At 42.2% G+C, this 14,582-nt stretch overlaps 2 protein-coding genes across 4 annotated transcripts in view; both read left to right on the top strand.

The window, feature by feature from the left end:
* LOC306922325 (uncharacterized protein) overlaps window positions 1–3,541 on the top strand; it is a 15,417-nt gene extending 11,876 nt beyond the window's left edge. For all 3 annotated transcript variants that reach the window (XM_079499839.1, XM_079499838.1, XM_079499840.1), the window contains 3 exons: window positions 1,308–1,532; window positions 1,834–2,017; window positions 3,056–3,541. In XM_079499839.1, the coding sequence (XP_079355965.1) occupies window positions 1,308–1,532; window positions 1,834–2,017; window positions 3,056–3,130 (484 nt within the window). In that variant the 3' untranslated portion in view covers window positions 3,131–3,541. The remainder of the gene's footprint in view (window positions 1–1,307; window positions 1,533–1,833; window positions 2,018–3,055) is intronic.
* LOC306921312 (sodium- and chloride-dependent GABA transporter 2-like) lies at window positions 3,341–10,480 on the top strand (the record flags this gene model as incomplete). The annotated part of the gene is made up of 8 exons (XM_079498421.1): window positions 3,341–3,345; window positions 4,786–4,910; window positions 6,030–6,142; window positions 7,819–7,956; window positions 8,054–8,156; window positions 8,282–8,386; window positions 8,753–8,922; window positions 10,267–10,480. The coding sequence occupies 8 exons, from the start codon at window positions 3,341–3,343 to the stop codon at window positions 10,357–10,359; spliced, it is 852 nt and encodes a 283-aa protein (XP_079354547.1). The 3' UTR covers window positions 10,360–10,480.
* Between the last annotated feature and the right edge of the window lie 4,102 nt (window positions 10,481–14,582).

The following is a 14,582-nucleotide window of genomic DNA, read 5'->3' on the forward strand; positions in this document are numbered from 1 at the left end:
AGAATTATGGAGGATCCTTGAAATTAAAAGATGTGAGAAGCACTGCTCGGAATGACTGATAATGCAACCAGTCTCATCTTCCTACTGACCACAATATGTTGATCATTAATTGACCTTCTTTTGACCACCAAATTGCACCATGTGTCAGACACTGAGTTACAGATCTAATAAATTAGTTTTCAATGCCTTTTTGTTGTGGTTTTACGATCACATGGTATGATATGATACAGCCTCCTTACAATAGTGACTGACAGCCAGACCGCTGAAAGTTGATAGCCTGGGTTCCAGCCTGAATTGCTGCGTTCCGTGAATCTGAATTGTCACTTGCTACTGCAAAACATATTCACGGAACAGCGATTCAGGCTGGAACCCAGGCTAGAATGTTGAGGAGGTTTTGGAAGTGGGAATAAGCAATAATTGCATTCTCCACTGTCACTGTCTGACTACTGCATCATACTGGTTACTTTCAACTGTATACAACAGCAGTGGTTCTCAACCTTATCAGGCCGTGACCCCCCAAGATAATCATATTTGAACTGGGGATCCCCAAGATAATCATATTTGAACTGGGGATCCCCAAAAAAATCATATTTGAACTGGGAATCGCCCAAAATAATATTATTACAGCTCACAACGCCTTGCAACTTCGCAAGAGCCTTACAAGGCGAAGCGTAAATCGTCTGTCTTAGTGTCAAAATGTTACCGGTATATTTACGTTGTCGACCCGCCAGTGTAGTGGTTGAGCATTGAAACCTCTCTTCCAGGCCAAGGCTTCATCCATTGGAATGGATTATAATCACATCTTTGATGTATTTATAAATGGTATTTGACAATTTGGCTAATATTTGTTTTTATAGTGTAGTGTTTGTTGATTACTTTTGATGCAGTAATGGTTTTTCTTTTCAGGTATTAAAAAGGTCTTAAAAGTCCTTCAATTGTCACTTTACTGTCATCTGGAGACCCCCCAAAATCATGTGGGGACCCCCCTGGTGGTCCCGACCCACATGTTTAGAACCACTGCTTTATTTATCTGATTTATCTGAGAAAGGGATTTATCTGATAAATCCGATTTATGTGATAAATCCGATTTATCCAATATCTACTCTTACACAGGGATTGTACTAAATAAATACAATTGTTTTTTTTTGTGCAAAACATATACTATGCAATGTCGCTGTCGCTGTCTTTATGACAAAACTTTGTGTTTTGTCATAAATCAACGCCCTCTTATGCTGTTCTGCTGTGTGTGTGTGTGTGTGCGTGTGCGTGTGTGTGTGTGTGTGTGCGCGTGCGCTGTGTGCGTGAAGCTACCGCAGGTTCAATCATTTTGACGAGCTGTCAGGAAGGTTCTGGCTGCGCTCGTGGGCGGGGTCCACAGCGGACTCTCTGGATAACCCCGGCTTCACGCGCTCCGATGAGTTACTACACCTGCGGGCGCTCGACCGCACCTGCTGTTACCACGACGACACGCTGTCGCTGGCTTCCACCTGCCCGAGCAATGGAACACACCTCAACACAGTGTACCCGCACAGGTACGCATGCACACACACACACGCACGCATGCATGGTTGGATGATTGCCATGGCATGTTTGTTTTGCTGTATTTGTGAGGACATCATCGTTTTATGACATTGATGTTATGACAGTGATTCTATGAATGCCATTTAAAAAAAATCCTACATGTTTAACCCAAATCCTAACCCCAAAAACAGCAGCTCACAAGACCTAGTAGATCGGTACGACACACACACACACACACACACACACACACACACACACACACACACACACACACACACACACTCATCCTGACGTTGGTGTCCTGTCCATCAGCTCCCAGTACGTGTGGAGAGGCAGTGAGATGAGCATGGGGGAATGTGTTCTGGACTCTGGGAAGGCCAGTGACCTGTCGGTGTGTAGCTTGGCAGTAGAGCCCATCCACTGGACTCCGTTCCCACTGCTGCAACAGCTGGCCTCACAAAGCAGGACAGTGAGGACACCCACACTAAATAGACAGGTTAGACCAGTTGTTTCTAAAATGTCAAGGACCCCCAAATGATAGTCTCGTGTAGCCAAACAACTATTCCACCATCTCTGAATGCTATATGTGTGGAACTACACCTCCCGAACGGAAGATTTCATTTCCGTTCACGCAAATATATTTTAATATAGTTTTACTTTTTGTTTTAATTTCTACTAAGCTGCAAGCTATATGCTTTATTGATTTTCATTTCTATTAGGATAAATAAATTTGCGCCACTGTAAAGACGAAACGGAAGTGGGGAGGAGGCTTCACATCCGCTTTATATTGTTCTCGTGATCAGAGCTTCAGTGCTCCAGACTGTATGACCGAACTATTTGAAAATTGTGTGAGGCAATAGTTATATTGTTCTTCGTGGATTAACGGCCCAGTTGATCATACTACAGCGCACGCTAAAGTATCCAAAGTAGCAGATCTACAATGAGCTTGTGGATCTGCTACACATTTTGGTTTAGAGCAGTGGCACACAGTCTCCAATGAACAGCTGTGTGTGTCTGACTGTCTGACTGTCTGTCTGTCTGTCCGTCCGTATACGGAGTGTCTGTCTGAGTAGGACCTATTGACCTTGAGCTGCTTAAGTCAACAACTGTGCTTGGCTCCAAGGCGCTCCAAGGCACCACACACACTATAATAACGCAGTATTTAACACACAGTCCCTATGTAACTACACATAGTAACTATAACAATAAAAGTATAGTTCCACCGCTCAGTTCGCACAGGTGCGATACAATATAAAATAGGCTTAAAGTGGTTAAACAGATTTTGATGCTATATTGACTAATTTCGCTGGGGACCCCTGTAACCCCCTGAAGGAGCACTGGGGGTCCTTGGACCACACTTTGACAACCACAGAGACAGACAGACAGACAGACAGACAGACAGACAGACAGACAGACAGACAGACAGACAGACAGACAGACAGACAGACAGACAGACAGACAGACAGACAGACAGACAGCTGTTTGTGCTTGAGAGAGAAAACGTGTGACTATGTGTTGTTCTCCATCCATCCAGGTGAGGGCACCAAGACCACGGTCATACTGTGAAGGCATGGAGCTGGTAGACCTGGGAAAGAGCTGGACAGCTTAACACGCACACACACACACACACACACACACACACACACACACACACACACACACACACACACACACACACACACACACACACACACAGAGAGCAACACGCCGAGGGGGGCAACAAAATGTGCCAAAAAGTCCCAAGCCGACCCTCATAATAACAATTTTCTCCGCGGCTCCACCGCATAATAACGCACTCACAAATGGTGAAAGTATCTGCATGAGGTAACGCAGCGCTCTCGTCGGGAGGGCGAGCATCACAAATACATTTACGAGTAGGGCAACCAAATCTTCAGTGACGTTCCTGCACACACACACACACACACACACACACACACACACACTCTTAACATCTTTGTCGTTGCTTCTTTAGCATTCTGGAGCTCAAATGTCCTCATGTTTTGTTTTGTTGATTAAAACTGGAAAGAAATATACGAAATAGCGTTTCTGCTGCCTATCTGTTTTGTATTTAGATTTTGAATTCTGGACAAGGAATCTATACCAACACTATGTATACTTGACCCATTAAGAGTAGTTTTCGTGCCAAGGACCCTCACAATGATATGTATTTGGCCACAGACACGGACACTGCACTCCATGTGGTGGTGTGGAACGTGTCTGTCAAATTTGAACTTGGTGCATTTATATTAAGATATGAAAAACAGTTAAATCAAATCTACTTCTGGGATTTTTGCGCAATTTGCTCAAAACTTTCTACACACAAACTTTGGACCAATATCTAAAAACCCAGAGAAGGCACAAAGATTATTTATTTTATTAGATTTAGATTAGAATAGAATTAGATTTAAGGCTTTCCCCCCTCCTTCGGGTGACCCCTACAGCATATTATGGAAGGGCCATCTGTGATACTGAGGAAACTTACAGTAAGGCTGAGGAAAACATAGGGCTGAGTGAACATAGGGTTTACTTTTGATTACATTGTTTTTGTTTGAGATTGAAGGATCATGGGCTAGGAAAACCTGCATGACACCTCTGTGTCAACCAGCAGGTTACAATTTACAATGTAGGCATTTATCACATGCTCTTAATCCAGAGCAATTTACAGTAAGCAAGAACAAAAACATGGTAATACACTTGACTATAGAGTGCTGTCTACATAAAATGCTATCTAAGTTACATAAGTTGAGCCCTTGCATACACCTGTAAGGTCATCAAGGCTAGGGCAAGTGCTACAGGCTAAGATGGAGTCTGAAGAGGTGGATTTTCAGACTACGGTGGAAGGTTGGGACTTGGGAGTGAGTCTGCAGTTCTGATCGCAATGGGAAGTGCATTCCATAGTTTTGGAGCCAGGATGGAGAAGAGTTTGTGACATGTGGAGCGTTGTCCCGGCGTTTTTAGTGAATGTACTTCCAGCTTCCCTGCATTGGCTGATCTGTACACGTGGGAGGGTTTGTAGGGCCCGATCAGACTTGCAAGATACCTTTGGTCCCCAGAGTGTTTGTTGGCGATTGTTTAGACTTGGGCTTAGTTTAACTATTTTATAGCCATAGGACAGTTAAGGGGAAACTGCTTAACATTATTAGGTTCTATGTATGTAGACACACCAAACAATTTGCCTAATGAAACACATTTTGAATTTTATATATTATGTGAAACTTTGCACATCCAAACTGATACTACTGTGACCAAAAATGTGTCTTTTAGAGACTGTGTGTACCTATGCCTACTGAACAGTGGGACCAGTTTTGTAGCTGGCTTCACCATCTTCTCTGCACTTGGTTTCATGGCTTATGAGCAGAACACGGACATATCAAAAGTGGCTGAGTCAGGTGAGTAGTGGAATAATAATGATGACCTTCCATAATGGTCTGGTCCACAGGTTTTCTTGTCTCAAACCCAAATAACCATGACTCATCATTTTACTTCATTTTTTTTTTTTTTGCCAGGACAGGTGACATTGTTTGCCTTCTCCCTTGCCAACTGTGGGAGGATCTTTTAATAGAGCGTTGCAGTCCCGCCACCTTTCATGACGATGAGTGTCTCGGAAGAGAATTTCCAATAAATTTTTCCCACGTTTCAGAAAGTATTTTTTTAAAGACCTGCATGTAAGCCTTGGACAAAGCCAACTCGGATGGTGACAAATCATGACAATAAAGTAAACGCATTTTTTTGGGACGAACAAATAATTAGAAAGAAGAAAAACAACAAATCAAGTGTTGTACCCTGCCCTTTTTTTCTTCTTTCTAATTATTTGTTTGGCCCAATTCTTTTTGTTTATTGTCATGAGTTGTCACCATCCGAGCTGGTTTTGTCCAATTCTTTAAATAAATGTCTATGGGAAAAATTAAATTCTCTTCCGGGCTGCTCGTCGGGGGCGGGACTGTGACGCTCTATTAACCCTAGAACACTAACACTACAATTTTTCGGGTGAATATCACCCGAACAATTAATAATAATAATAATAACAATATAATATTGTGATTTTCATAATGTTGCTGATGTCTGAGGTGGGTGGGTCCAAGTTGGGTACCTTCAGGATGCTCACTGACGTAGTGGAAGGTAGGTTTGTTTCATCGTTAGTGATAGAGGGTACAAAAAGAATCTCATACTCCAATGAGCAGTCGATGCAATTAGACTGTGCCTTAATTCACTGGACCATTCTCACATGTCCTGCAGGAATGGGTTGACCAAAGGAGAAGTTCCCAGCTCCATTCATTATTTTTATGAATATTTTTGAGCAGCGCCAGCCCCACCAATGTATGGCTTTCTGAAATTACGCCATAGGCCAGCCAAGTCTATGGACTTTTAATGTTTGTTTAGAGCCTAATTATAAATTGTATTATATTTTATTATTTATTATATCGGGTAAAATATACCCAACGTTAGTGATGGTGTGACAATTTTCAACATTAGTGTTCTAGGGTTAAGGGTTCTCTTTATCAATGCAGGTCCTGGTCTCGCTTTTATCGCTTATCCTCGGGCAGTGGCCATGATGCCTCTGCCTCAGGTCTGGGCTATCTTCTTCTTCATTATGGTCATCTTTCTTGGCTTGGACAGTCAGGTAGGTTTTCCTAAGTGTGCGAAATAAAGACATGTTAACCATGACATAGCAAGACTAGACTATCCAAAAGCTCAAAATGTGTCATGATGTGAGCTTGTAGATCTATTTTAGCTATTTTTATGACATGCCTGGACAGCAGATGGAAATTATATTAAACTAGAAAAAGTGCCCTTCCGGGCACAGGTCTCCACCAGGAGGATAGGAGTGTGTGTGATGTTTGGCAAAATGTTTAGGAGGATGTTTTTGTTTATTTGTTTTTGCAACAATTTTCTTCATTTTGTTGAGGAAATGCAGAGCCAGATCACTCATAGCATCTCTGAGGATAGAATTCTGGATGAGCAGAATTTTGTACAAAACGGGCCACTCCTGAAAACTTTGGAAGGCAATCTTAGCCAATCAGTGTACAATCTGAGAAATCCAACAGACTCGTCTTGATCACATGACTACAGAGATCATGTGTATACCGATTGCCATTTCTTCATACGCCTTTGATGGCAATTGGATGATTTGAGGCATTTTGTTCCAAAAATGTGTTTTGCAAAAATCAACCTGTTGGTGGCGCTATAACAGGCCAATGTGAAAAGGGTGGGATATATTCCTCAGCCTAGTAAGAAAATGTGTGAAAGATTTAACGTAAATTGCATGCTGCGTTCATGATTTGAGGCTTTTTTTCAAAACGGGGCAATCTTGCAAACTGTGAAAGCCAATTATAGCCAATTAGGATGGAATATGAAATATCGGACAGATCCAACTTGAGCACATGACCATAGAGATACTGTGTAATGATTTGTGAGATTTTTGGACAGAATCTGGAGGAATAATATCAAAAAATGTGTTTAACAAAAGTCGACCTCCTGGTGGCGCTATAAAAGGCAGATGCGGAAAATGCAGGTCAAAGGTTTGTCCTTGGCCTCTAGGGAGTGTGCATGCAACGTTTCACGCAGATCGGTGCAGTTTTAGGTAAAAAATGTGAAAAGCTGCCTCATGGTGGCGCTATAACCGGCCGTTCTGGAAAATGTGGGGCAGAGGTTCATCGTTGGCATCCAGGGAGTGTGTGTGCAAAGTTTGGCATCGACCGGGTTAACGGTGCCGGAGATTAGCTGGTAACGGACGGACGGAAGGACGGACGGACGGACACACGGACGGAGTGCAAAACATACTCTCTCCCCATGCCTTCGGCCTGGTGGAGACAATTAGGTTCTTATTTTTTTTTCTGACTGACAAATCTGTTTTTATTTTTTATTTTAATTTATTTAGTTATAAATTTTGTTCTTTAGGTTTGTTCAGAAACATGGATCATGCTGTAGCGCATTTTATGATTTGTATTGTAATGTCATTTTTGCCTGGACCCCAGGAAGAATAGTCTCCACTACGGTGTAGACTAATGGGGATCCTTAATAAACTAAACTAAACTAAGCAGGGGATGGCAGGATGAAAGTGGTTAACGTCTTTCTGTGGTCAAAGATTAATGAAGATTTATGAAGATTTGGTGATCATTAATTTCTGGTAACTCGTATACTATGACTTTAACTGCCTTATTGCTCCAATCAGTAGTATCAAACAGTTCGGTCATTCAATGCTGTGATCTCCACTTTACCATCTCTGAGTTAAATTAACGCTGTTGATTAATTTTACTGTGTCGTCTCGTCATATAAACTGAAATTACATTGTTTCAGTTTGTAGGTATGGAAGCTCTCATGACAGCAATTTCCGACATGTATCCTGCCTTCTTTCAAGTCGGACATCGACGTGAACTTCTTCTGCTTGGCATTAGTGTGTTCTGCTTCTTCATAGGCCTGGTGATGGTTACAGAAGTAAGATCAAGGACAAAACTCTGATGCCATCCTTATTCATGATCAAAATGGTTCCTCATCTCTTATACAACTAATACAACCTTACTCCCAAACATAGGGTGGACTGTACATCTTCCAGGTGTTTGATTACTATTCCTGTAGTGGGATGACTCTTCTCCTCTTTGCTATACTGCAGTCTGTGGGTATTGGCTGGGTTTATGGTAAGTTACGTAAAAAGGAACATAGGTGTCTTTGTCAATGGTGTGGTTCATTTGAAAATACTGTAGCCTACTTGTGATACTCAAAACATCAATCACATTGAATTTTCTGAATATCCATCCCATAGGTGCAGACCGGTTCTATGATAACATAGAGGACATGATTGGATATCGTCCGTTTCCCTTGATTAAGTACTGTTTGAAATACATCACTCCAATAATATGTATGGTGAGTGATTTAAGTTCAACTATTCACCAATTAATTTACTTCATAAAAAAATTAGAAACCTCTATTTGAGGAATTTGAATTGAAAACAGTTGCTTGTGAACAACATAAAGAAATAGATTCAAAATCAGCTTTTCTTTTACAAGATTAGCATTCATGGATAATATCTTCAACTGACCCAATTTCACTAGCCACGTGATGTATCCCCATGCTTTTTTGTTCTTGCCTAATTTAAATCGCTCTGGATTAAGAGCGTCTGCTAAATGCCTAAATTGTAATTGTACAATTGTAATTGGTATTTATAATATATATTTTTTAACAATCAAATGTCTTTCTCAAAACTAAAACTGTTGTTCTCACAACTAATTTCAAGGTACATTTGTGTTCTCCTTGGTCAAATTTACCCCTCTGAAGTTCAACAACTCAATTGAATATCCATGGTGGGGCTACACACTTGGTTGGTGGTTCACTCTCTCCTCTACACTCATCATTCCTCTTTGGATGTTGTACAATGTCATTGTTACTCCCGGTTCTCTGAGACAGGTACGGTATGCTGTTTGTGTCAAAAACTAAAACATGCTGTCTTAGATACTCTTTGGCAGTGTTGGGAAAAAGTACTCACATTTTACTTAAGTATAAGTATCAATACTGCATATTACTGCAATGTAGAAATATCTGTTAAAGGGTTAGGGTTAGGGTTAGTCTAAGTCTGGAATTCAAGAACAAAGGAAATATCGCATGGATGCACCTGGAACATATCCTCAGTGATGTATCCCAAGGTCATCGGGGTTTAGGGTCTCGCAATATGATACCCCTCACTCAGGTGACCCTGCCGGGGTGATCAAGTCCCGACTTACAGTACGTCCCAGTAGCTAACCTCGATCAGAAAGACCAGGGCCCCACAATCCGCCGCTCCGGAACTACTCTGCCCGGGACTGGGAGGTAGACCAATCTGGCGCGTGGAGGGACTAGGCTCTGTGGGTTGACTCCTGTCGATGGCAATTGGATGGCAATTGGATAATTTGAGGCATTTTGTTTCAAAAATGTGTTTTGCAAAAATCCACCTATTGGTGGCGCTATAACAGGCCAATGTGAAAGGGTGGGATATATTCCTCAGCCTAGTAGGAAAGTCTGTGAAAGATTTCACGTAAATTGCATGCTGCGTTCATGATTTGAGGCTTTTTGTTCAAAGCGGGCCAATCCTGCAAACTTTGAAATTAGGATGGAATATGAAATATCGGACAGATCCGGCTTGAACACATGACTATAGAGATAGTATGTAACGATTGCGGGATTTTTGGACAGAATCTGGAGGAGTAATATAAAAAAAAATGTTTTTCAAAAGTCGGCCTCCTTGTGGTGCTATAACAGGCCGTTCTGGAAAGTTTGGGGCAGAGGTTCATCGTTGGCATCCAGGGAGTGTGTGTGCAAAATTTGGCATCGACCGGGTTACCGGTACCGGAGATTAGTGCACGCACGCACGCACGCACGCACGCACGCACGGACGGACACACGGACGCACACACACACACACACACACACACACACACGGACGGACGGAGTGCAAAACATACTCTCTCCCCATGCCTTCGGCCTGGTGGAGACAATAATATGTACTTAAATTACCAAAAGTAGAAAGTACTCATAATAATCAAAATCTACAAAGTAACTAGTAACTAAAGTTTTCAAATAAGTATTGAAGTAAAAGTACAATATTTGTCTCTGTGATGTGGTGTGGTGGGGTAGAAAATATAGACATTTTGAATTCAGTAAAGTCACAGGTACAGCACCTAAAAATGTAACTTAAGTACAGTACTTGAGTAATGTACTTGGTTACTTTACACTACTGTTCTTTGGTCATCTAAACCTTCTTCTCTTCTTTGTTAGCGAATCTCAACCCTGTGCACCCCTGCCAATGACCTTCCTTTGACCAAAGCTCAGAAGAAAGCTCTTGAACAGCATGAAATGGAAGTAGGATGAACCACAAAGACACAGGATCCCTGAAATCATAAGGCCTCAAGTGTATGTTTCTTGCCAACCCATTGATGATAAAGTTTATATTGATTCTTAAGTATGATATGTTGAATAGTATTACAATCTTTTAACACATGATGATTATGTAAAGATGCCAAATGAATGAACGAAGTCCAGATTTTACTGCATTTGAAGTTTGTGACACATGACACCTGCTGCAGTAGGCAGCTGTATCAGTAAGACGCCTGATGGCGAGGGGCGAGGTTGCGTGCACGGCTGCACGCATCCGCCTGGGTAACAGCAGACTGTTTATGTTTATGTTTATTGAAGGATCCCCATTAGAGACACATGACTGAGCCTCTAGTCTTCCTGGGGTCCTGATTGAATAAAACAAATACAATACAGATGTACAACTAAAAATACAATTAAAAAAACAAAATAAAAATAAATACAAAGAACAAATTCACATTATAAAATCAAAAGTACAAATTCACAAATCACAGTTATGTACTTGGCAAATTGGCAAGGTATCTCTTGATATTCTTTTTTAAAGTAATTTTGTTATGTATTGTAGATAAGATGTTTTTGGGTAGAGCATTCCAGAGAGTTATTGACCCAGTGTGTTTAAGACAATTTGATCTTGGTGTTTTTATTCTTATGTTGCCACAAGCCTCTCCTCTGGTGTTGTAACCATGTTCTGAAGTCATTTTCAACTGGTGAGCCAAGCTATACGGCTTACCGGTGGAAATAATGTTCCGCAGTAGCATTAGAAGACTCACTGCTAATTTCTTTTCAACCATTAGCCATTGTCCGGTATGAACAGCCTAGTGCCAGACGAGCCCCTTATTCTGAGCAATCTACCATGGAGATCTAAGGGTGGCAGCGGGGGCAGTGTCTTGAGTGTACCGTTTGATGAGGGCCCAGGTAGGGCCGGGCCTTCATTTTTGGGCCTGTTGAGAACGTGATGACACATGATGACATCACGTGATGTCACAAGGCATGACCATATATGGGCCGTGATAAACCAACTGACGGGAAATGCACAATTTCATAGTATGACATCACGTGATGTCACAACGCATGACCATATATGGGGCGTGAAAAAACCAACTGACAGGAAATGCACGATTTCATAGTAAATGCGACCTGCCGTCGCAATAAGTGCATTCGGAAATAGCGTGAGTGCACTGTGCAATGAGTGTGCAATGAGTGCACTGTGCAATGTAAATTGCAGACTAATAGGCCTAGGAGTGCGCTCCGCCCTGTCACTTTGTGCTGGTTTTGCTGTTTCTTCAGCCTAATTTGTTGAATGGCGGTATCTTGCGCCGAAAATAGCTGATATACAAGCTCACAACGAGTTGCAGACGTGACACTTGGTGTCTATGAATCATGTTTTTTCTGTTTTTTCTATGCCTATATGGAGAGAAGATTGAACTGGTGTGGTACGGATCTTTCTCATTTTTGCACTGTAAGATTTGACAACCTTATTTGGTTTATATGGAAACATTATCTGTCTGAAATCCCAGTTGAAGAGATGTTTGTAAAAAAAAAAAAGATGTAGCTGCAAGCAGTGATATTAAACAGGCACTTTGAACAGGCATAACTCATGCTTCGTCTGTCTGTCTGTCTGTCTGTCTGTCTGTCTGTCTGTCTCTTTGGGGTATGAACAGCTGCAATACCGCTGGGTGACTTAAAGTGACACTGTTGAGCAGCCTAAAAGGCCCAATTTCACACTGAGCATTATCATCATCAAATCAAATCAAACCAAACTATAATCAATTAGGCCAATGTCTGAATGTCTGTGTGTCTGTCTGTGTGTCTGTCAGAAACACTCACATAGCTCCACACTGCCTGCACCAAATCACTCCCACTTTTCACACACAATTGACCATAATAATATGGAGGTCTTAACGAAGCCCTTTTTCCAATTTAACAAATTATAGATTAATAATTAATTTATTAGTGAATTAACCCCCTGCGGCCACAAGGGGGGGCAATATCTCACAACGGGTAAGCTCCTCACTGCCTGCTCCTCACTGCCTGCACCTAGCCCAAACATTTAGACTCTCGTAGAGGTTTTTTTCGATTCTGACGTCAGAATCGAAAAAAACCTCTACGAGAGTCTAAATGTTTGGGCTAGCCTGCACCAATCACTCCCACTTTTCACACAGGCATTGACAATATGGAGGTCTTAACGAAGCCCTGGCAGTTAAGTGAGCCTGGGACCGAGGCTATGGCCCACCGCTCAGACTATCTGCACACACACACATACACGCTGGCGCCCCTTGCTTATCTTATGTTGCTGCATCACTCACGCTGGACCCACTGCTGCTTTCACATGTTGACTTCCACCACTTCCGACATCAACAGCCCACGTAAACTTTCCAAACGACTTTCGCTGTACATCACGTGATGTCACAACGCATCATATGTTGCTGCATCACGCTGGACCTGGACCCATGCTGCTTTCACATGTTGACTTCCACTTCCGACATCAACAGCCCACGTAAACTTTCCAAACGACTTTCGCTGTGCGCGCACGTGTGTGTGTGTGCGTACGGTGTGTGCAAACTACTTTCGCTGTGCACTCGCGCGCGCGTGTGTACTGTGCGTGTGTGCACACATGTACAAGCGCACATTTTTTGTGTGCGTGCGTGTGTGTACGCCTGGCCAAGTGCACATTTTTGGAGTGGGGATGCAACCGTCTTCAGTTCGTGCGGCTAAACACAACACAAGATACAACTGTCTTCCCTCTCCCACCCCCCCAACACACACACACTCAGCGTGAAGTGGCTACACACTAGGGTTGCCACCTTTGAGATCTTGAAATAAGGGACACTCTTTACGCCTGCCACGGCCTTGCGGCACAGGCGTGTGCGGCAAGGCCGGCAAGCAATAAGTTGAAGCAATAGGTTGAAGCAATAGGTTGAAGCAATGAGTTGAAGCAATAGGTTGAAGCAATAAGTTGAAGCAATAGGTTGAAGCAATAAGTTGAAGCAATAAGTTGAAGCAATAGGTTGAAGCAATATGTTGAAGCAATAGGTTGAAGCAATAAGTTGAAGCAATAGGTTGAAGCAATAGGTTGAAGCAATAAGTTGAAGCAATACGTTGAAGTTTCCCTTCAACTTATTGTTAATGCTATCCACAACTTTTGAAGTAGAATTTTGTTTTCCAAATGAGCATAACAACATAAAGAGTTCTGATTGTGAATCCGAGTAGTTCTTTAAATGGGCACAATATTTAATTATATTGATTTATATTTATATTAGACTTTAAAACTCAACATTATTAAACAATCAACTATAATAGTCTACTGAAATAGCAGGCTAACCTATCCCCACATCAGCAGCCAAGATGTGGGCTATTGGGCAGGTATTAGACACGGATAAATAAGATGATAAATAATATAAGGTCCCATACCGAATCGATCTCAGGAGATGTTTGTAAAATGTCAAATGGATTTCGCCCTTACTAGATGTTTGGGTCATGAAGAACTGAAAATGAACTGAACATGAAAAGATGAAATTACCTACCTAGGTTCCATCATGGAGTCAAATCTTTCCGGTGATAAAATGGCCACCAACGTAATCAAAAAAGTCAACCAAAGAACAAGATTCCTATACAGGATCTCCTCACTGGTCAACAAAAACACCTTGAAGACCCTAACAGGAGCCCTCGTACAAGGTTTCCTCGACTATGCATGCACCTCCTGGACTGTACCACAGCACCTCAAAGGCCCTTAAAACAAGGCTCCAGACTTCCCAAAACAAACTGGTCAGGCTACTACTTGGCCTCACTCCCCGAACCCACCTGGCTGGAATGGCTACAGGACTCTATACTAGGAGCCCGCGGACCCCCATTAGAAAATATATGCCAGCGACCCCCATAAGAGAGGATTTTTACGCAGTGATTCTCAACCCATTTAATTTCAAGTACCAGTTTGACATGCATTAGTCTACGGACCCCCATTTAATGGCATTTCTATCTCTGGGCCCCCAATTCATATTGTAAAATCAATGTTAATTTAACTCTGAGGGTCCATTTGGTTCCATTTGTACACTCTCAGAGTTACAGACCCATAAGGGTCCATTTGGTTCCAAACTATCATTTAGCTGGGGACCCCCTGGAACTCCCTCAAAGACCCCTGGGGGTCCCCGGACCCCACTTTGGGAACCACTGGTTTAGGCTACTTTAGGTACTGTGTGCCTCCTGCTAGAACAATTGTGCTG

The sequence above is a fragment of the Electrona antarctica genome (assembly GCF_951216825.1).
Source record: "Electrona antarctica genome assembly, chromosome: 4".
NCBI classification, from domain to species: domain Eukaryota; kingdom Metazoa; phylum Chordata; class Actinopteri; order Myctophiformes; family Myctophidae; genus Electrona; species Electrona antarctica.